We start from the raw sequence: 23382 nt of genomic DNA, 5'->3' as shown, positions 1-23382 counted from the left end.
CACCCCTAATACTTAGAAGGTGTCTTTGTAGGTGATTGTGCCTTTAGATTGGATTATGGCTATGCACGATTGCGGGTAAAGATGTATCTTCCTTCTGGCCGGTGCAAATCGGGACAGTTTGTTGTATTGTAGATATAAGAACTCCTCTTTCCTTTACCCGTCAGTTGTCTGGCTCCGCTCTGTTGTGCTCGTCTCTGGTTACTGTGGTTTAGCCAGAAAGAGTTTACAATTCTCCTAGAGCACGGAATGATTGCTTGTAATCATCTTAGAAAACAGAGCACTGCGGTAATCACATCATACCGATCCCATGATCAAAGCTGGTGTTGGACGCTTGTTTATATTGTTGTTGCTTTAATTTTCCTAAGGTAATTTCTTCGTCTTGTGGCGTGGAGGTGCACAGCTCAGACTCTTACCTCCACCGAACTGCCCTTGACTGCTTCCTCCAGTAACTGTCAGTTTGTGTGCAGGTTCATCTGTCGCCGATTGCGCTGATGTTTTCCTGAATACTGTAGCTCATTATTTCTGCTATTATTGAAGATTTACAGCATTCGCTTCATTATTGATGGTCATTTCATACATTCAAGGCTTGTTTTCGGCTGGATGTAAACATATTTAACATTAATAAATTGAAACATAATGGAATGAGAATTCACAATGTTTAACTGGTTGTAAATGACATTTTGGGGGAGATTTACCAAATCTCCACGCAATGCACTGGAGCCCCCCCCCCCCCGCGTGAGTCTGTGCTTCATTGTGCAACAGGGTGGGAGCAGGAGAGCACCATATTTTCAAAGATATGGCTCTCTCCTTCCCTTTCCCTTGCGCCGGCACTGATTACAGCAGCCCTGCGCCATGCACACTCCTTAGCACCAGCGCTAGCGTGTGTGTGTTTGTGAGTCCAGCATAGGTTTTGGACAAGAAGGACACCCTTCCTGTACAAAATACGATGCCTAGACATGATGGAAAGCTTTTCCCACTTTGTATACGTGTTGCACAGTGCAGCTCGCATGCAAAGTTAGAAAAGGAAGGAGAAATGAAAGCATTTCTCCTTCCTTGCGCTAGTTTAAAAGGGTACAGTTTTCTCATGCTAAACCCAATCTACTGTATTTGGTAAATTGAGTTTAGCGTGAGAAACCTTGGGTGGTTGCGCGGGAACGCCCATGCACCACCCTTGGCAGGCCCCCCATGGCGCAAAGTAATGCGACACAGTGCTATGCGCGGCTTCACATTAATTTTACGTTATTTGCTTGAAAGTAAATTAGGAAAATAGGATTTTGCGCTGTTTTGTGCCACTTTTGTGATGCAAACACAGCGCAAAATATTAGTAAATCTCGCCCTTCTTCTTTACCGCCTTTGAAACTTAGCAAGGAATTGTTCATCATACAAAGATATTTAACTGAAAGTTCTGTTGATCAGGTGACATCTTACTAATGTCTGGAAAGGAGGTGATTTACCATGTTTACAGAGTCACTTAGCAAAGTATGGGAGCTCACGGAGCTTAAGATAGATGCATATGGTCAAGATTTCATTTAAACAACAATAGATTTGAGAAAAAGAGATGGATGAGGCTGGGCTGCAAAATTTCCAGTAAATCTTTACAAAGTATACAAAAGTAACGCCATTCACACACTTCTTCTCGTTCCTTCCCTATTCACTTAAGATCATCTCAAATACCAACTCCTGTCTTTACCTTGCTGTTCATAAGTCACCTTTGACACTTTCAACAGCTCCCTTGGTTCAAGCATTTCTGGTTTCTTTTAACCTGGAAGATTGGAACATTATTGTGAGTTGAGGGGGTTTCCTATCACCATAACATCTGTCCATCTCCATGAAAATGGTGAAGCTTACAGCACCCGGTTCTGGCCCTGAAAGACAACTTTAATAAGCAAGTCTTTAGTTCTTTCTAAAGTAGATAAAGTTCTGTAAGATGCAGCTCCTTCCGGGGCTTTTGTGTAAAACAGTGCGAGGGGGTCACTGTAAGGCCCGTCCTTTACATTATAAACGCAGATAAGGCAAACAAACGTTGATTCATATAATTTGTAATTTAAAAATATCAGTCATTTAATACTTATAGAGAATCCATCACAACCTATAATTTACCGGACATATCCCCGCAGCAGATGTGTGCATATTAATCCTTATACCCCCTTTTCCACCATTACATGGCATCTGTCACCGACTTCATCAGCCCGCTCGCCCTCCCCTCAGCCGACTACATCCTCCTCGGGGACCTCAACTTCCACCTGGAGAACAACGACGACCGCAACACCACCACCGTGCTGGAAAACCTCGCAAACCTGGGACTCAAGCAACTGGTGACCACCCCCACCCACCTCGCCGGACACACACTCGACGCCGTCTTCTCATCCAGCAAAGACATCGCCTTCAGCCACGCCACAGGACTCCACTGGACGGACCACAGCTGCGTCCACTTCACCTTCAGAAGAACGACGACCCACCACCACCAGCAACAGGCTGCCTGAAGAAGCTGGAACAAGATCACAGCCGACCAGCTCGCCGCTTCCCTGAGTCAGCACCCTCCCGCCAGCTCAGCGAACCCCAGCCAGGCCGCCGACAACCTCACGAAGTGGATCAGCAACTGCGCGGACGAACTCGCCCCTCTGAGGACCCCGCCCAGCAGACCCAGCAGCAAGAAAGCCCCATGGTTCACCGACGAACTCAAGAGCTCCAAGAAGAACTGCCGAGCCCTCGAGAAAGTCTGGAGAAGGAAACCAACACCGGACAACATGACCACCCTCAAGCTTGCCACCCGGAAGCACCACCAACTGATCCGCGCCACCAAGAAAACTGCATTCAAGGACCGACTGGACAACAACGCACACAACTGCAAGGAACTCTTCAACATCGTGAAAGAGCTCTCCAACCCCAACGCCGGAAACAACGACATCACCCCATCGCAAGACCTCTGCAACACCCTCGCCTCCTACTTCCACAACAAGATCGCGGACATACACAACAGCTTCAGCAGTCAACCATCGCACACAACGACCGCAGCAACGCCACCCACCACCACCCTCCGCGCCTGGACTCCGATCAGCACCGATGACACCGTCCGCATGATGAACTCCATCCACTCCGGATCTCCGACCGACCCCTGCCCTCACCACGTCTTCAACAAGGCCGACACTGTCATCGCACCCCACCTGCGGGACATCATCAACACCTCCTTCGACACCGCCACCTTCCCGGAGAGCTGGAAGCACGCCGAACTCAGCGCTCTACTAAAGAATCCAACAGCGGACCCCACCGAACTCAAGAACTACCGCCCCATCTCGCTCCTCCCGTTTCCAGCCAAAGTCATCGAGAAGACCGTCAACAAACAGCTGGCCGCCTTCCTCAAGACGAATGGATCCCTCGACCCCTCACAGTCTGGCTTCTGAGCCAACCACAGCACCGAGACCGCCCTCATCGCTGCCACCGATGACATCCGAGCCCTGATGGACAACGGAGAAACAGCGGCCCTCATCCTCCTAGACCTCTCCGCGGCATTCGACACTGTCTGCCACCGCACCCTAGTGCAGCACCTCAGCAACGTCGGAATTCAAGAGAAGGCACTGGAATGGATCGTCTCCTTCCTCGACGGAAGAACACAGAGAGTCCGTCTACCACCGTACAAGTCAGAGGCCACTGAAGTCATCTGCGGCGTCCCTCAAGGATCCTCGCTGAGCCCCACCCTCTTCAACGTCTACATGAGCCCCCTCGCGCCCATCGCACGCCAACACAACCTGAACATCATCTCCTACGCCGATGACACCCAGCTGATCCTCTCACTGACCAACGACCCCGCCGCTTCCAGAGCCAACCTTCACGAAGGGATGAAAGATGTAGCCGAATGGATGACGACCAGCCGCCTGAAACTGAACTCAGACAAGACGGAAGTCCTCATCCTGGGCTCCTCGCCCTCCGCCTGGGACGACTCCTGGTGGCCCCCCGCCCTGGGCACCGCACCCACACCGACAGACCACGCACGCAACCTGGGCTTCATCCTGGACTCCTCCCTCTCCATGACCAGACAAGTCAACGCCGTCTCCTCGTCATGCTTCAACATCCTGCGCATGCTACGAAAGATCTTCCGGTGGATCCCCACCGAGACCAGGAAGACGGTCACCCAGGCCCTCGTCACCAGCCGACTGGACTACGGCAACGCCCTTTATGCCGGAACCACCGCCAAGCTCCAGAAGAGACTCCAGCGGATCCAGAACGCCTCAGCCAGACTCATCCTCGACATACCCCGACGCAGCCACATCTCCGGACATCTGAGAGACCTGCACTGGCTCCCCGTCAACAAGAGAATCACCTTCCGTCTCCTCACCCACGCACACAAAGCCCTACACGACCAAGGCCCGAGGTACCTCAACAACCGCATCAACTTCTACGCTCCTAAACGCCACCTCCGATCAGCCAGTCACGCCCTCGCCGCCGTCCCCCGCATCCGAAGATCGACAACAGGAGGAAGGTCCTTCTCCCACCTGGCCGCCAAGACCTGGAACTCCCTCCCGACCGACCTGCGCCTGACCCAAGACCACCTTTCCTTCAGGAAGAAGCTCAAGACCTGGCTGTTCGAGCAGTAGCAGCACCCCCCCCCCCAAGCGCCTTGAGACCCTCCGGGTAAGTAGTGCGCTATATAAATGTCCATGATTGATTGATTGATCTGGCATGATGTGGTCCGTTTGGGGCCCTGGATGCCACTTTGTTACTGGATGGGCATTTGGCAGAGCGGGAGGAGGTGACAGTTATCCACGGGTGATGCGGCATTTCTACCTCTCCATATTTCTCTTATTCAAGTTTACCTAATTTCCTGTCCTTTGGCCCGCCTACTGCCCTCTGGCTGCGCACTCATTCTGTGGGGTTCATCAGAAGTCAGATAATGACCTGATAGTCACAAGGCCATGGATTTCACTTCTTCTAAAACACTTATTGCAGACTGAGGGCCTAGTTAGGAGTTTGTCCAATGGATTATTGCCTCAAAACTAGGGGTGGGCGACGAATACCGCTCTGCCGGCAGACCTCGCAAAGTTTTGCCCACTTCATTCCAAAAAACTCCATGAAGTGATGCAGAACAGAGTTTTTTTTCTCAAGCGATTCGCCAACGGTAAGGTGACGAGCGCTTGTGAGAAAATATAACGTGCTGGACCTCCTCCTGGTGAGATTTCCCTTTTTTCTTAAAAACAAATTTATTCACAGTTTTTATACTTTTAGAGCATCCTACCTTCCCCCCACCCCCCGGAGACTCAGGTCTCGATACATATCTATGTTAGAATCCCAAATTATTACAAGCATATTTTAAGGAGTGTGAAGCACATGGAGCATAAAAAAACAAAATAACAGGGAAAGAAAAACGCAATTGGATACATAGATAAATATATATCTAAACCTATGCTCCCTCCACCATCCAGAGAAAACCCCGCAGTATAGTTTCTGCCCCTAGGAGTGATCTTGTATCCACTGCAACAACGGTCTCCATATCAGCATGCCTTTCTTTCTTTTATTTAACCCTTTATTTTTATTTATGGTCACCTCCAGACTGCAAGTTGCGAGTAATCTTACCCTCCATTGGCTGAAGGCCGGTGGTTGTGGGTCCAGCCATGAGGAGGCTATGCTAAGTCTGAGAAACGCCATGGCCACAAAGATCAACCCCTGCATGTGTATGGGCCGTTCGCTTTCCGCCACTCCTAGCAATATTTCTTCAGATCATATAAAAATTCTTGAGTGAAATATACCAGACAAGAAGTTGGATATTTCTAGTATCAGATTAGATAGTGTGGTGCAGGTGGTGAACATATGAATAATATGAGTTTCGGACAGAGAGCAGCGGGGCATGAAGTTCCCTGTCCGGTTGCCCATTTAGCAATTTTATAGGGAGTATAATATAGGGAGAAGAATGTTTTGTAAAATTGAGCTTGCAGTTTAATAGACATTAGACAAGTGTGTGAAAGCTCCATAGCACATACGGGGGCTGCTAGCTGCACCGATAAATTAGTCTGCCATCTAGAATAGTGTTTATCCAAGTCATCAGCAAATGTACTATTAAAATTCTTGTAGATTTCCTCTATTCTAGGAGCAGTTTCGCTGCATAGGTTTTCAATTGCTACGTTAATTTGGAAATTTTCTCGGCCACCCCGTTTTCCTTAACAAGAAATCACTGATCTGTAGGTATTTAAAAAAGTCCCTGTGGCTGATATTATATTCGGTACGAAGTTCTGAGAAGCTTTTCAGCCGATTTACTGTGTAGAAGCAGCCCAACTGGTTGATCCCTGACCCGATCCACCGGGTCATGTACTCATCCTGAAAAATCTCTGGGAGGTCGTTATTACATCTGACGGGTGTATACCAAGAATATCGCCCCAGCCCTAGTGATTTACGAACATTGATCCAGATTTTGTATATGCTAGAGATAGTCTTAAGTTTTATTTTCTTGTAGTAATTGTCATTGACATGGTGCCATAAGCATCCCTTGGGTCTTTACCCCAATATAATTTCCTGCTGTGTAGGGATTGGGTGGTTACTAGGTTCGTTGACTATCATATTCACACAGTACTTGGCCACTGTTGCCCAGTAATATATCTTAAAGTTTGGCATAGCTAGTCCTCCTCTTTCTTTTGGCAGCGTAATCTATTTGAGAGCCCGTCGGGGTCTCTTAAACCCCCAAATAAACCTGGAGAACATAGTTTCAATAGTTTTGAAGTATTGTGGAGAGAACTCAAGGCAAATTGTTCTAAAAAAATATAGGAACCTAGGTAGAAACAACACTTTAATCACATTGCACCTGCCACCGATGGTAAGATGCAGGTTGTCCAATCTGATCAGTTCTTTTCTAGTGCGGCCTAATAGTGGTTCAAGATTCAACTTCACAATATTATCCACCTTGGAGCTTATACATACGCCAAGATACACAGCATGATCCACTACCCTATTATCCCTCATCTGTATGTTATCATTGTTCACAATCTGGGTTTTCCCTGAGTTCAGTTTATATCCGGAGGTTTTACCATATCGTTGTGACTCTTCCTCAATCATCTTAACAGCCTCTTTAGGATCGGAGGTGACTAGAGCTATATCGTCCGCATATGCTAGAATTTTTGATTCATAATTATTCACCCGAATAGGTGGTACGAGAGGGTGGCTTGCAAGTTTGCGGATAAAAGGATCGATATACACTGCAAATAAAAGAGGTGAGCAGAGGCACCCCTGTCTGGTTCCCCTTGTAATGATAAAGTTCTTGGATAAAGTCCCATTTATCGCAACTCTAGCACTTGGGTTAACATAGAGTCCTTGGATGGCCTTAATAAATTCCCTAGTGATTCCGCAGTTCAGCATAGCTGCCCATAAGAACTTCCAGGAGACCCTATCAAACGCTTTTTCCGCGTCCAATAGAATATGGGCCATAGGATCTCCTGTAGTCTCAGCATGGTCAAATAGAGATATCACTCTCTGTACATGATCGGTTGTCGATCTGCCGGGGATAAACCCGTGTTGGCGGGTTGAGACGATCTTATGTATAATCGGTGCCAGTCGCCCTGCCAGGAGTTTAGAATAGATCTTTAAGTCCCCGTTAATCAGAGTTATAGGACGGTAGGAGCCCATTTCCAGGGGGTCCTTGTTTTTTTTCAAGGAGACCATAATCTTAGCGGTGGACCAAGAAGGGGGTGGCTTCCTGTCCTGGAGTATAGAATTAAATAGCTCCATCATGATTATTTTAAGTTGGTCTGAGAATTTCACAAAGAACTCAGTTGGAATCCCATCCATCCTTGCTGCTTTGCCAGCTGCCAATGAATTCATGGCTAGCAATATTTCGGCCCAACTAAGGGGGGAATCCAAACTGTCTTGGTCCTCTTGCTCGAGGCAAACGCCAAGCCCTTGAGCTAAATATTCCTCAAGGTCTTCTTGATCCCTCTCTGGCTCTTTATACAACTCTTGGTAGAACCTCTGAAATGCCGCTCTGATTGCTGATGCGTCAGTTCGCAGCCCACCATTTACGTCTTTAATAGATTTGACCATGTTGGCTGTCGTCTCCTTCCTTGTACGGACTGCTAGCTGATTCCCCACTTGTTTACTGAGCTCGTACGATCTTTCTTTGTAAATACTAGTTTTGGTAATTGCTTTCTCTGTAAATATCTCTGAGATCCGGTTTCTGGCGATTGCTACTCGCGCTAATTCATCCGCAAGCTGTCCTGTTTGAGCGGATATGATCAGGTCTGACTCCGCCCTACTCAAGTTCTGTTGTAACGTGACTAGCAGTTGTTTGTCTGTTCTATTAGTCCTGATGAGAACTGAAGAGTCTCACCTCTAATGCCGGCCTTCATCACATCCCAGACTACCTCAATGGGTGCGCTGCCCATGTTTATTGATAAGAATAATGGTTTCCACTCTATCAGATGTCGGCAGTACTCCTCATTTTTTAAGAAAGCTCTTTCAAAAGTCCAAGTCCTTAGAGTGGGAATGCCGTTACTACAAGCTATATTTGGTTCTAGTGGGTTATGAACTGATAATACCCTAGGGAGCTTCCTTACATTGCATATGTCCTTTACTGAGTTCGAGATGAGCATGTAATACAGCCGAGCATTGCGTGAGTGTGGGTGAGAGAAGTAAGTGTACCCGTGGTCCCTGGGGTTTCCCAGTTGCCACCCATCAGTCAGGCCATGTAGCTCGCAGAGATCCTTAAAAGCCCTAAAGACCTTCGGTTTCCTTCCTTGGTATTTAAACTCGGGGCCCAGCGACCAGCCTCCTGGTAAATGCAGGTTGAGATCCTCACAGACAATCAGGGGTAGAGGCCAGTGTACTAGCTCATTAGAGATGCTCACCAGAATATCTGGGCCATCCCCCCACATTCCCATAGACTGAGCATACGGGCAGTATGTTTTGTCCATTGTTGTAGTGACAGTCCGTAATGGCCCATCTTCCAAACTTATCGGATATAGATCTTGAAAATTGAAGGTCCCCCCTTTCGCAAGGATGGCCACCCCTTTTGTTCGTGCTCCCTGTGTGGAAGCAATTATAAGTTGGTACCCTAATGTTTTTAATAGATTCTGCTGTCCCCCTTCTATATGTGTCTCCTGTAGGCAGACTATATTGGCCTCCATAGCTAGCAGTCCTACCGCAACCGTTTGCCTCTTTTTTAGGTCATTAAGGCCACAGATGTTCAATGATATCATTCTTAATCTAGCCACCCCCCTTCTTTTCGCTACTTCGGGTTTTTACTGTTACTTGATTTTTGACCTCTATTCTTACCCTAGCCGAATTATTCCATTGTGGTTTATTAATCTTGTTCCATACCCTGTATGTATCACCTAGAATGTGTATCCTCCCTTGGTCTCCTCCCCCTCCCCTCCCTTCCCACCCCAGCCCCCCCTAGAGCCCCCTGCTTCCCCACCACCCATTGAGGCGTCCTCGATCATAGGGCACCCTGGTGTGGGCGTCTGTATAGTCAGTGTGCCTCGGCTTGCTTCGTGGCCTAACCATGAGTAAATACAATGAAGCAATAGGATGGGGGGCATTTGTGAGAGTAAGCTTTTCTCTATACCTTCACACCTACCCTTATATTATAGCATATTTTGAATACAAGCCTTTAACCTTTCCCCCCTCCTCCCATTCTAATAGTGCCCCATAGTTCTAGACAGCTAGCATTGTTGCTCCTCTTTGTCTTTTATTGCCTCCTTTTCTATTTTAGGCATTTTGCTTTTTTCCCTTGCTTCGATTCGCTGTCTCTGAGATTTCTTTTAGATAGGACTCTGCCTGGATTTCGCTTGTGAAGCTTCTTGTTGTTCTCTTGTAGATTATTTTGAGACGCGCTGGATTTTGCAGAAACACTGTCGCTCCAATTTGCTCAAATGGGGTGAATAGCTGTCTCATTATCCACCTTTGTTCCACCGTAGCATGGGCAAAATCTGGACGTGCAAAGAACGTGAAGCCTTTGTATTCTCTCTTGCTTGTGGGTCTGGCAATGTCATACATAGCCTCTCGAAGGAGAAAGTTCCCGAAATGAACCAACAAATCCCTTGGATACTGAGGTGTCTTATGAGAGCGTTTAGGTAGCGTAAGGGGGAAGCGATGAGCGCGTTGTATTTCCCTGTCCATTTCCCAGGAATGAAGTTCTGGGAAGGCTGATTTTAGGAGGTTGGACAAGGTTGGCCCCTTGGGTCGTTTCCCTCTGCGCCTTTGGTGATTCCAAGAAACCGTAGGTTGTTTCTTCTGCCTCTATTTTCTAGGTCTTCAACCTTTAACATTAAATCTTTAATGATTCCCTCCTGCTCTTTTTCCTGAGTTTGGAGCTTGGTGACGTCAGACTCCAGATTTTCTGTGCGTGTCTCTACAGAGGCCATTCTGTCTGAGATCTCTGAGCAGGTGTTGCCTACTTTTTTGATAGCACCTTGCAGTTTTTGAATGGCTGCATGGTTCCTTTGACTGTCCATTTTTACATCTTTGTGGAAGTTCTTAATGAGCTTAGTGCTTCACTCAGCGATGGCTCTGTTGTCTTTCCCGAGCCGATACTATCTCCGTGTTGCTTTTGGCCTCCCCTTCAGTATCCTCCAGGATGTGCCGATTATGTTTGGGTTCTCCTATTGATTTTGGGGTTGAACTTTTTCGTGTATGTTTGGTTTGTTCCTTTACTTGTTCCATGTTGCTCCCCGGGTCTGTAGTTTCATCGTATGTTGACCTCCTCCTAGTGAGATTTCCCATTGCGTGAGGTCATGGCAGGTCGCGACCACTCGAGTGTAGAAATCTGGCATTCTTGTTGATGAAATTGCCACTCGATTAGAATGTCAATTCGAGCGGCAGAAAGCAGCAGCACCCTCAGGCACGACGCGTAGTGATGTTCGTGCTGATTTTACAGTGCAGGACAAAATCCTGGAGCAAAAAAGCAGTAAGAGTGGCGCAACTTAGAAACTCTGCCACTAGCGGAAGTCCCCAGAGTGCAGCGGGTTTCCCTGTCACTTCGTGGAGTTCAGCAGAGTAAAACTCTGTGAACTACACCAAGGCCTAATCAAAACGTGACAGATATCCTGTCTGCCTTATTATAATTGCCACAGGATGTAATGCATTTTTAATGGGGCGGGCAGGATACCTATCACATTTGTGATGGAATAAACCATCCGCTGAAATCTAAATGAGGCCTTTGGTGTACATTGTGTCCAGTGTGGCTAGCTGGGATTGAAGGATCTTGTAGTTTGTGGGTTTCTCACTGCTTTGAGGTCACCACCAGGCAGGACCTCTGTCAGCCGCGCCTTGTGCAGATCTTCCTTTCAGGCAGGACTTCTGTCAGACGCGCCTTGTGCAGATCTTCCTTTCAGGCTGCAGCTTCTGTCAGCTGTGCCTTGTGTAGATCTTCCTTCCAGGCAGGACCTCTGTCAGCAGCGCCTTGTGCAGATCTTCCTTTCTAGGCAGAAGTTCTGTCAGCTGTGCCTTGTGTAGATCTTCCTTCCAGGCAGAGACTTCTGTCAGCTGCACCTTGTGCAGATCTTCCTTTCAGGCTGCGACTTCTGTCAGATGTGCCTTGTGCAGATCTTCCTTCCAGGCAGGGCTTCTGTCAGCAGTGCCTTGTGCAGATCTTCCTTTCTAGGCAGGACTTCTGTCAGCTGCACCTTGTGCAGATCTTCCTTTCAGGCTGCGACTTCTGTCAGCTGTGCCTTGTGCAGATCTCCCTTTCAGGCAGGACTTCTGTCAGCTGTGCCTTGTGCAGATCTTCCTTCCAGGCAGGGCTTCTGTCAGCAGTGCCTTGTGCAGATCTTCCTTCCAGGCAGGACTCCTGTCAGCTGTACCATGTGCAGATCTTCCTTCCAGGCAGGACTTCTCTCAGCTTTGCCCTGTGCAGATCTTTCTTCTAGACAGGGCTTCTGTCAGCTGTGTCTCGTGCAGCTCTTCCTTCCAGGGAGGACTTTTGTCAGCTGTGCCATGTGCAGAGCTTCCTTAAAGGCAGGGCTTCTGTTGCTTGCACCATGTGTAGATCTTCCATCCAGGCAGGGCTTCTGTCAGCTGTTCATTGCGCAGATCTTCCTTCCAGGCATGGCGTGTGTCGCTTGCACCTTGTGCAGAGCTTCATTCCAAGCAGGGGCTTCTGTCAGCTGCGCCCTGTGCAGATCTTCCTTCTAGGCAGGGCTTCTGTCAGCTGTGCATTTTACAGATCTTCCTTCCAGGTAGGGCTTCTGTCAGCTGTGACCTATGCAGATCTTCCTCCCAGGCTGGACCTCTGTCAGCTGCGCCATGTGCGGGTCTTCATTCCAGGCAGGGGCTTCTGCCAGCTGTGCCCTGTGCAGATCTTCATTCCAGGCGGGACTTCTGCCAGCTGTGCCTTGTGCGGATCTTCCATTCAGGCGGGACTTCTGTCAGCTGTGCCCTCTGCAGATCTTCATTCCAGGTAGGGCTTCTGTCAGCTGTGACCTGTGCAGATCTTCCTTTCAGGCGGCAGTGTTTTTATCCATTTTATTTCTTTGGGTTGTCAGACGGCCTTTTGGCTTCACCATTTCCTTTGTAGTTGCCACTACACGGATGTCGGAGGCCAGCCTGCAATATGTTGAAATACGCTCCTCCACGCTGCTTTCACCAGGCCAGGGTGTTTACCTCCAATCCACCACTCATCACCCTTACCTTGCCCAGTTCCATGCTCCCGCCGTCCACTCTCAATCCTCTTCACTGCGTCACCACCTTGAGGCGAAATAAGGAGATCATCCCTGTGTCACCAGCTATCATTTTGTGTTTTATTTTTCCTGTTGCCACGAGTCTCGAGGGATCGTGGTATTTTTTTTTACAATTTTGTTTCTTATTGTCCTGCCCCGTTATAGTATTTTGTTTTTTACTTCAGGGCAGGTTACTAAGTTCCTCACTCCTGCAATGGCTGCCAGCAACATTTTTCTCATGTTGCTGGTATCCAATCATAGTGCTCGCTCTTGCAGGAGTCTGACTCCCGTGGGAGAGAGATATCCCAAGGAAAAGTTTGTTGGGCCAATCAGAAAACTTCATTTTTAAATTGCTGCTCCCAACAGTCCAGATATATTCAATTATTTTACAACCATAATTTCACAAAAACTTCTGAACAGATTTATACCAAATCATAAAAAGCACAATTAGCGGACCATGGTCTAGCTTCCTGCCGAACTTGAGGCAATTCCATTCAGCAGTTTATATAGAAGTCTATGGAAAAAGCATGGGGATTTTGCATTTTGGGACCCCCCTTTTTTCTCGGCCATCGCCTGATGAATCATCCCCCAACTTTCTATGCAAAAACTAGTCCCAAAAGCAGTTGTTTCCCTTAATAAGGAAATAAATAAACTGGTGAGGGAACAATATATATGTGGTGCAGTAGAAAGATCTCAGAAAATATCTCTTCTTAAAAGGAGGAGGAGCAGGTTAAAGAAAAAAATGAAAAGAGAAAAAGAGGACCTGTTGTGGATTGGATTGCGAGAAGCTGCTGTCCATGGGAACTCTAGACAATTCTGGACCCTTATTGGGGAGGGATGTGGTTCTAGAGTGCGCCCATCCCCAATTCCTATCTCCGAACAAACCTGGGTTAATTACATCTTAAGTCTGTATGCAAAAAATGATCGGCATGTGCAACTTAGGGGAATTGAGGAAAATATTACCCCTATAACTGAATACCCCTCAGAACTATCTATAGAACTAGCTATAAGAGACATGCGTTCATCAGGTGCCATGGGTCCTGATGAACTCCCGATATCAGTCTTAAAACAAAATCCAGTTTCCTGGAGCAAAATCCTATTTCCTCTTTTTAGGATTTGTTACCTTAAAAAATATATTCCAGCATCCTGGAAGGGGAGTATTTTGGTTCCGTTGTTTAAAAAGGGCGATAGGAACTTACCTATCAATTATCGCCAAATTGCTCTCCTAGACGCTATTGGGAAAGTGTTTTGTAAATGTCTCTTATCACTAATTAATGACTGGGTGGCGTTAAAACAAATCTTACCCTTAGAACAAGTAGGCTTTCGTAAGGGCCACGGAACGCTGGACAATCTTTCCGCTCTTCAGACAATTACAGATAAATATATAGGGGTACGTGGCGGAAGAGTCTATGTGGCCTTTATAGACTTCTCCACAGCATTTGACAAGGTTGACCGTCCACTGCTGTGGAGAAAGCTCTCGGCTATGGGAATGCCGCCGTATCTATTAGATATGATTCAGTTGCTACATACAGACACCTGGTGCCAGGTTTTGCAAGGAGGAGATAGGGGGCTCTCAAAGATTATCCCTTCTTGCAATGGTCTTAAGCAAGGTTGTCTACTTGCCCCGTTACTCTTTTCGTTATATATTGCTGATCTACCTGCTTCTCTCTCCTCTTGCGATGGTATAGCTCCAATTTTGGGCGGAAAACACATCTCATGTATGTTATATGCGGATGACATCATAATAATGGATCTTTTGCCCAAAGGTCTTGCTAAACGCCTCCTTGCTCTACATCAGTATGCAGTTGTTCATTTCCTAAAAATTAATGCATGTAAGAGTAAAATTATGTGCATCACAGGCCGGAAAAAACATAAATTTAGGAACTTTACCTGGTCTGTGGGAGATGACAAACTGGAGGTAGTAAAGAATTATGTTTTTCTTGGAAAAGTAATTTGTGATAACTTAAGTGCTAAACCCCACACCGATAACAGTGCCCGGAAGGCCCTAGCTCAAGGAAGAAGTTTAAATACACTGTATTCGGCATTGGGAAAAAGGCATTTCTCACATTTACTGGAGGTCTTTAGGGCAAAGGTCCCATCCACCCTTCTATATGGTTTAGAATTAATTGATATTAAGCACTGGGATTTTTTAAATAAGGTGGAGGGAAAATTGCTAAGAAGTATATCTACCGTTAGTTCTGCCTGCTCCGTGGCAGCTTGCAGACTTGAGTTTGGTTTGCGCAGCAGCTGGGTGCAGGGCCTGGCAGCTGTGGTGCGCTGGGTCGCAAGCATAGCCAGAGGAGAAGAGGGGACTATGAGGTTCCTCCTAAGGACTGAACTACTGGGAAGCTTAGGGGAACACTCCTTGATTGTTAGCAATTTTAGAAAGGCTGTATCCCTCTTGCAGTTGGAAGAGAGTACTCTCTTTTCTCTATCTGTATCCCAGCTAAAGTCTGTCCTGAAAGAAGCCACTTGGGACCTTAGCTATAGACTAGACTTTACTGCTATTTTTGATAAGAAGGGTGCTAATCTTCTTACTGATTCATTCGCAAGAAAATCCGCCCAACCCTACGCTACTTGGAACTTATCTCATGGTATTCGGAGATTTTGGTTTTTATTGAGACAAGATTTGTTACCCCTAAATAATCTTTTGTTTAAATGGCATGGAGTATCTGCAATCTGCAATTTTTGTCATCATTCTATTCAAGATCGAATACATGTACTTTTCATATGCCCAGCGCTGCGTCCTTATCGCAGCAAATGGCTAAGACAAATATGCTTGCAAATGGGTATTCTAAATGCGAATTCTTTTATGAGTGCTTTATATAATCCCCCAATGAGAGATTTTGTTTCTATATTTTTAATTTTTTTAAATGTTTTTTAGAAATTTTTGGAAGATCGGCATGCTTAATAATGTGTCACTTTGTGTTCTAGTAATTGTAATTGTTATGATTTGTCTACTTTCGCTGTGAATGGTATTTCTGTATTGTACTTTTTTTTTTTTATGTGGACCTCTAAGGAGTTCCAAAGCATAATAAAGATTGATTGAGGACCTTTTTGGAAAGTTTGTGGAGATTCATAAAACAGTCCCAAAGTTATTGGCAAGGCAAAAAATGCTTTTCCTAAGGAAGAGCAGAAGTAACTAAATGAACATAGTGAATTACTGAAAACAAGCTTTGACATAGCCAATAGGTCTCGCTTGTTGGACCTTATAAGTATTTAGCCATACAGCACATTATCCTGGGTGCTACACCATCTACTGTTACTTCATGGGCCAAAAACTTCCTGTTGGACACTAGCATAAGAGTCTAGCAAACAAGAAAAAAGTTGAAATTGTAAATATTTTTTTTTCTTATTTGTATTGGTTTTTGTACAAAGCATACATACAATCTTACAAAAACAAAACAGTGCATTGTGGATGATAATTTGCAAAACCTGTAGGGTGGGTGGTTCATCTGGGAACATAGGGTATAATCGTTTGGGAGCTCCCTGTAGCCTATGATATGTGAATCTAAAAAGCAGTGTGGGGTTGCTTATTTAGTCAAGTTTATCAAGGTCTATGAAGACGAAATTGTCGAATAGATCTTCCATTTTGTCTATTTCCACTTTATGAAGTAGTTCCATTCCAACCTTGTCTTGGGTGACAGATAACTCTGGATGGTGTTGCAGTAGTAGTGCTGGTGCATATAGCGGCAATCTATTTGCTAATTTGCACATTTTCTGCCAGGCCAGATTGGTGATGCGGTTTGTGTTTATCTCGTGTTTTCCCATATGTGTGCGTAGGTGTGGAAGAATATTATGTAGTGGTATGGGGTATGTGTCACCATCCTCAACTGTCATGTGTGGTAGATACCTAATTGGGTGGTACCAGTAGTGCGCATAGTGTGCTTGTGCACACAGGTAGTATAGTAAAAAAAATCGGGAACTTAGAAGCCGCCCTCTGAGTAGGGCAGAGTTAGCGTAGAGAGGTCGATATGCGATGATATCGTTCAAGGATAGGACTCACTTTGCAAGTCCAACTTTTTGAAGCAGATCTCGTATTCATTAAGAGTGGTAGAGTCACTATCAGAGAGTTCAGGAAGGTGTTCAAAGAATTCTTGTCCCTCAGAGCCCAAACAATGCATTAACCATGAGGGTTTCCTCTCTGCGCTTATAGAAGTGCCACAGACACAAGCAAAATGTGTGAAAACCTCCTTCCACGAGAGAGGAGGAACTCCTAGAGATGTCAAAAAGAAGGGAAGGGCCGTGACATTTTGCATTATGTATATACTATGTTTTGACCTGGTTGCTACTTAAGGGGGAACATCAGTGATCTGCTTACAATATCCACAAACCTTATAAGTTGTGCGCATCAGCGAAACTGCGTGAAACTTCAGCAATTAAAATTTAGGCTAATGCGTACAGTCCCAGAAACTTTATTTGCTGTGCGCATCATCGGAACCATCAGCCCGAATACTGATGGCACATATTTATACAGGGAGGAGTCACTTTAGTCTGATGCTCAATTACATCTGTAGATGTGAGTCTGGTGGTGCCTGATAACTGAAAGGCACATATTTGTTTACATACAATTTCATATATGTCTGATTTATTATTCCTATTACAGCGCCTTCTACCTTGAGAAGGCCTGTCCAAGACCAGTATGTGGACAAAACACATGCCAACAAATCAAGGACAAAGGGATTGGGACATGGTCTAGAGACACTAACAACAAATCTTACATCAAACCTCCATTTAACTGATGGAGAGCTATGAGCGACCTGAAGCGTAATACTGAGAAAAAGTAACCTGGAGAATTGCTGAAAATTAAAGTAAATATTTAAAAAAACGAATAAAGAACTACATAACCACAGCTGTGTGACCTGGAAGCCGATTGTTTCTCAATATAGCCCTAGTTTGTGATTACCTTACAGTGATCACATTATCATCCGTGCTGGAAGAGATGGGAGTCTGGGATGTCTGGTCACAGAAGCTCATTTACTAACAAAGGGCGTGACAGCCTGTTCACAACGCACAGCACAACTTGTCTACGTAAAGTGCTAGTATACAGAACAGGGTAAAGTCTTGTGTCTCTTTTTTTTTATTTTCTTTAATATATCCTGCACCCCGCTCTCTCCTTCTCTTTCTCTCATTTCAATTCATAATAAATTATTCAACTTTACTATTGCTTTATCAGCACGGCACAAGTCGGGGGTAGCCACAGTTTGAATGGGTCCCCCCACTATGATCTAGAAACAGGACTCAGTTCCACCTAGCTTCTGTAAATGTGAAACACTTTGGGGCTTAGGGGCTGGATAAAGAATAACGTCAGGAAATAAATGCAAATTAAAAGCACATTTTATTTATTTGCTGAAAACTGTTTAAAAATTGAATTTCCAAGTTCCACATATCTGTTTAAAAATATTTACACTTTCAGTCATTTCCAAGTTTAGTTACAAACTAATAGTGGGAAAAAAACATGATGTATAAAAACTGAAGCCAAAAACGTGTTTTTACATTATTTTATGTTTCTAGTCTTTTGTTTTTAAAACAGGCCGTCAACCTTTCACGTGAAAATTATTATAAGGGCCTGACATCGCTTCTTGTGATGCCACAACATGTGACGTCACTGTGATTTGCATATGATAATGGGCTCCTTCACTATTTTCCTTACTTGTGCCCTGTTTATTGGCATGGCATGGGTCTATAGGTATTAAAAATAAACATATGAATTCACAAGTATTCAGCCCGTTTCTCTGGTGATATCACACATTGACATCGGCTGCTTCTATTTTTAGGTGAGTACAAATAACGTGCTGTTCTCCCTCCTTCCATTTCTCTCTTTTTCTCCCCCTTTCTTTGTCTCTCTCGCTCTCTTTATCTCTCCTCCTCTCTATCTCCCACACACTCCTGTTAGCATTAGCTTCGTGAATGTCACTGCCACTTCCTGCATTCATACGACAAATCCTTCAGAACATTTGAGGACAAGGGACAACCAGTGTGGATGACGAGTTGCTGGGAGTGCAACTGATTGTCCTGGCACATATATGCTTTTGATGTGGGATTTCACAATTTCATCACATTCTTAAACCAGAGTCTGCGGCTTACAGTCGCTCAATTATGGTAAAAAGTAGAGTGTGGCAAGTCACAAAATGAATAGGGAGAGCCAAGTCGGGGAGGAGCCATGGGTAACACCTAGTTATAAGGCCCGAGGCACGAGTAGATCCATCAACCGATAACAGTGTGTAAAAGATGCAGCAAACGTTACTTAAAAACAAGGTATATGCTCTATATCTAAAAATAGGTTACTTCTTGAACACGTGTGCTTCGCATTAGTTCATTACATATACTGCAGTGGCGTTTGTTAATAGTAATACATGCATTTTACCAATGAAGCTTCCATCTCCAGAGCCCTGACAACATGTCCACTCTGGGTGTGTCAGGTTTATAGGTTTTATCACTAATCAGACAAGTTAGCCGAAAATACCGTTGTTAGTCCCAGTATTGTTCAGTGTTGCGTTTACAGTAAGTGTGATCAGGTGTGATTGAATTTTAATAAGAATCAAGAATGTTTCTTATCTTTTAATCCACATTGTACTCGCCTCCAACTGTGTATCCTGGTGCATCATGTTGCTTTGCTTTGGGTACGCAAGTGAGCAATCACTGGAAACAAACACTTTTATAACTCTGAAAATACTGTTATCTGTTTTTCTTCTTTACTGCTAGTCGGGGCTTCTATCACAAGCCCTTCACACTTTCAGCGCCCTTCTATGTTTTCTCCCTGTGTGTGTTTGCTGATGACTTTGTAGCTCTGATAATCGACTAAAGCTATTCCCATATTCACTGCACTTGAATGGTTTTTCCCCTGTATGTGTTCGCTGATGTGCTTGGAGGTTTGATAACAGACTAAAGCTCTTCCCACATTCATTGCACTTTAATGGTTTTTCTCCTGTGTGTGTTCCCTGGTGATACCTTAATGCTGAAGAGCTCCAAAAACTACTGTCACATTCGCTACAAAGATAGGGCTTTTTACCCGGGTGTGTTTGCTGATGACTTTGTAGGTCTGATAACTGACTAAAGCTCTTCACATATTCACTGCACTTGAATGGCTTTTCCCCCAAGTGTGTTCACTGATGACTTTGTAGGCATGATAAATGACTAAAGCGCCTTTCACATTGAGTGCACTTTAATTTGGTTTTCCCCTGTGTGTGTTCGATTATGTGTTTGAAGTTGAGATAACTGACTAAAGCACTTTGCACATTCACTGCACTTGAATGGTGTTTCCCCTGTGTGTATTCGCTGATGTGTTTGGAGGTTTGATAAGTGACTAAAGCACTTTGCACATTCACTGGACTGAAATGGTTTTTCACCTGTGTGTGTTCGCTGATGACTTTGTAGGCTTGATAAATGACTAAAGCACTTTGCAAATTCAGTGCACTTGAATTTTTTTTCCCTGTGTGTGTTCGATTATGTGTTTGAAGTTGTGATAACTGACTAAAGCACTTTGCACATTCACTCCACTTGAATGGTGTTTCCCCCGTGTGTATTCGCTGATGTCTTTGGAGGATTGATAAGCGAATAAAGCACTTTGCACATTCACTGCACTTGAAGTGATTTTCCCCCGTGTGTGTTCGCTGATGACGTTTTAGGTCTGATAACTGACTAAAGTTCTTCACACATTCATTGCAATGGTATGGCTTTTCCACTGTGTGTGTTTGCTGATGTCTTTGTAGGTCTGATAATCGACTAAAGCTCTTCTCACATTCATTGCACTTGAATGGTTTTTCTCCTGTGTGAGTTTGCTGATGATTCCTTAATGCTGAAGAGTCACGAAAACTACTGTCACATTCACTACAATGATAGGGTTTTTCCCCCGTGTGTGTTCGCTGATGACTTTGTAGGTATGATAATCAACTATAGCTCTTCACACATTCACTGCATTTAAATGGCATTTCCCCCGTGTGTGTTCGCTGATGTCTTCGAAGCCTTGATAACTCACTAAAGCACTTTGCACATTCAGTGCACTTGAATGATTTTTCCCCCGTGTGTGTTCGCTGGTGACTTTGAAGGCTTGATAACTCACTAAAGCACTTTGCACATTCAGTGCACTTGAATGGTTTTTCCCCCGTGTGTGTTCGCTGATGGCTTTGAAGCACTGATAATCGACTAAAGCTCTTTACACATTCACTGCACTTGAATGGCTTTTCTCCTGTGTGAGTTTGCTGATGTCTTTGAAGCACTGATAACTGACTAAAGCTCTTCACACATTCACTGCACTTGAATGGCTTTTCCCCTGTGTGTGTTCGATGGTGTCTTTGTAGTTCTGATAAATTACTAAAGTTCTTTACACATTCACTGCACTTGAATGGCTTTTCTCCTGTGTGAGTTTGCTGATGACATTGAAGGATTGATAACTGACTAAAGCTTCTCACACATTCACTGCACTTGAATGGCTTTCCCCCTGTGTGTGTTCGCTGATGTCTTCGAAGGCTTGATAACTCACTAAAGTACTTTGCACATTCAGTGCACTTGAATGATTTTTCCCCCGTGTGTGTTCGTTGATGACTTTGTAGGTTTGATAATCGACTATAGCTCTTCACACATTCACTGCATTTAAATGGCTTTTCCCCCGTATGTGTTCGCTGATGTCTTCGAAGGTCTGATAACTCACTGAAGCACTTTGCACATTCAGTGCACTTGAATGTTTTTTTCCCCGTGTGTGTTCGCTGATGACTTCGAAGGTGTGAAAGCTCACTAAAGCACTTTGCACATTCAGTGCACTTGAATGGTTTTTCTCCCGTGTGTGTTCGCTGATGTCTTTGAAGGTGTGATAACTCACTAAAGCACTTTGCACACTTAGTGCACTTGAATGGTTTTTCCCCCGTGTGTGTTCGCTGATGGCTTTGAAGCACTGCTAATCGACTAAACCTCTTTACACATTCACTGCATTTAAATTGCTTTTCCCCCGTGTGTGTTTGGTGATGAATCTGAAGTTGTGATAACCGACTAAATCTCTTTACACATTCACTGCACTTGAATGGCTTTTCCCCCGTGTGTGTTCGCTGATTTCTTCGAAGGTCTGATAACTCACTAAAGCACTTTGCACATTCAGAGCACTTGACTGGTTTTTCCCCCGTGTGTGTTCGCTGATGACGTTGATGGTTTGATAATTGACTAAAGCACTTTGAACATTCACTGCACTTGAATGGTTTTTCCCCTGTGTGTGTTCGCTGATGAATTTGGAGGTTTGATAAGTGATTAAAGCTCTTTACACATTCACTGCACTTGAATGGTTTTTGTCCTGTGTACGTGTGCTGATGAAGCTTGAGTAGTGATGACAAACTAAAGCTCTTACTGTATGTGTATGATTCTACTTTCTTGTTAGTGTTTGTGGGTCGGGTATATATTTGTCTACATCCCATGACTGTATTTCCTGACGGGCCAACATGGCTGATAAAGCACTTGTGTTTTTCTCACACACTTTATATGTGTGCGGTATTTTACACGTTTGATTTCTGTTTTAACAATAAAATGCAATAGCCACCATATATTTACCACACTCCTAATACGTAGAAGGTGTCTTTGTAGGCGATTGTGCCTTAAGATTGGACTATGGCTATGCACGCTTGCGGGTAAAGATGTATCTTCCTTCTGGCTGGTGCAAATTGGGACAGCCGGTTGTATTGTAAATACAAGAACTCCTCTTTCCTTTACACGTCAGTTGTCTGGCTCCGCTCTGTTGTGCTTTTCTCTGGCTGTTGTGAGTTACCCAGAAGAGTTTACAATTCACCTAGAGTACTAAATTATGACTTGTCATTATATTAGAAAACAGAGCTCCGCCGTAATCACATCATACAGATCCCATGATCAAAGCTGGTGTTGGACACTTGTTTATACAGGAGGAGGTTGGTTATTGTTGTTGCCTTAATTTTGCAGAGGTCATTTCTTGGTCTTGTGGCGTGGAGGTGCACAGCTCAGACTCTTACAATCACTGAACTGCCCTTGATGCTTCATCCGGGATCTGTCAGTGTGTGTGCAGGTTCCTCTGTCGCCGACTGCGCTGATGTTTTGCTGAATACTGTAGCTCATTATTTCTGCTATTATTGAAGATTTACAGCATTAGCTTCTTTATTGATGGTCATTTCATACATTCAAGGATGGTTTTCTGTTGGATGTAAAGATATTTAACATTACTAAATTGAAACATAATGGAATGAGAATTCACAATGTTTAACTGGTTGTAAAAGACATTGCAGAGGAGATTTACCAAATCTCACGCAATGCAGCGCAGCCCCCCGCGCGAGGCTGAGCTGCGTTCCGCGACAGGGAGGGAGAAGGAGAGGACCATATTTTCAAAGATATGGATGTCTCCTTCCCTTTCCCTTGCGCTGGCACTGGATTCAAGAAAGGCCGGGCTGAAGACGGCTGTAATGCCAGAAACCGGTCCTCGGAAGCTTGTTTCCGGTCCAGGGAAGGTATGGCTTGGCAGTTCGGGCTGGACTGTTCCCATGAGGCACAGGGTCCGTCCATCATCACCTTTGGTTTTGCACTGATTACAGCGGCCCTGCGCCATGCACACACCTTAGAACCAGAGCGCCAAGTTGTGTGTGTGTGAGTCCAACACAAGGACACCCTTCCTGTACAAAATACGATGCCTAGACATGAGGGAAAGTTTTTTCCATTTTGTATACGTGCTGCACAGTGCAGCACGCATGCAAAGTCAGAAAAGGAAGGAGAAATGAAAGCATTTCTCCTTCCTTGTACCTAGTTT

At 45.0% G+C, this 23382-nt stretch overlaps 1 protein-coding gene across 1 annotated transcript; it reads right to left on the bottom strand.

Annotated features, from left to right (window-relative positions):
- Positions 1-18088: 18088 nt before the first annotated feature.
- LOC144806484 (uncharacterized) lies at positions 18089-22766 on the bottom strand. The gene is given in 1 exon segment (XM_078672839.1): positions 18089-22766. A coding segment is annotated over 1 exon segment (2295 nt). The 5' UTR covers positions 22034-22766; the 3' UTR covers positions 18089-19738.
- Between the last annotated feature and the right edge of the window lie 616 nt (positions 22767-23382).

This window comes from Lissotriton helveticus (genome assembly GCF_964261635.1).
Source record: "Lissotriton helveticus chromosome 1_1 unlocalized genomic scaffold, aLisHel1.1 SUPER_1_unloc_8, whole genome shotgun sequence".
In the NCBI taxonomy this organism is placed as follows: Eukaryota; Metazoa; Chordata; class Amphibia; order Caudata; family Salamandridae; genus Lissotriton; species Lissotriton helveticus.
This window is presented reverse-complemented; position numbering and strand designations above follow the sequence as displayed.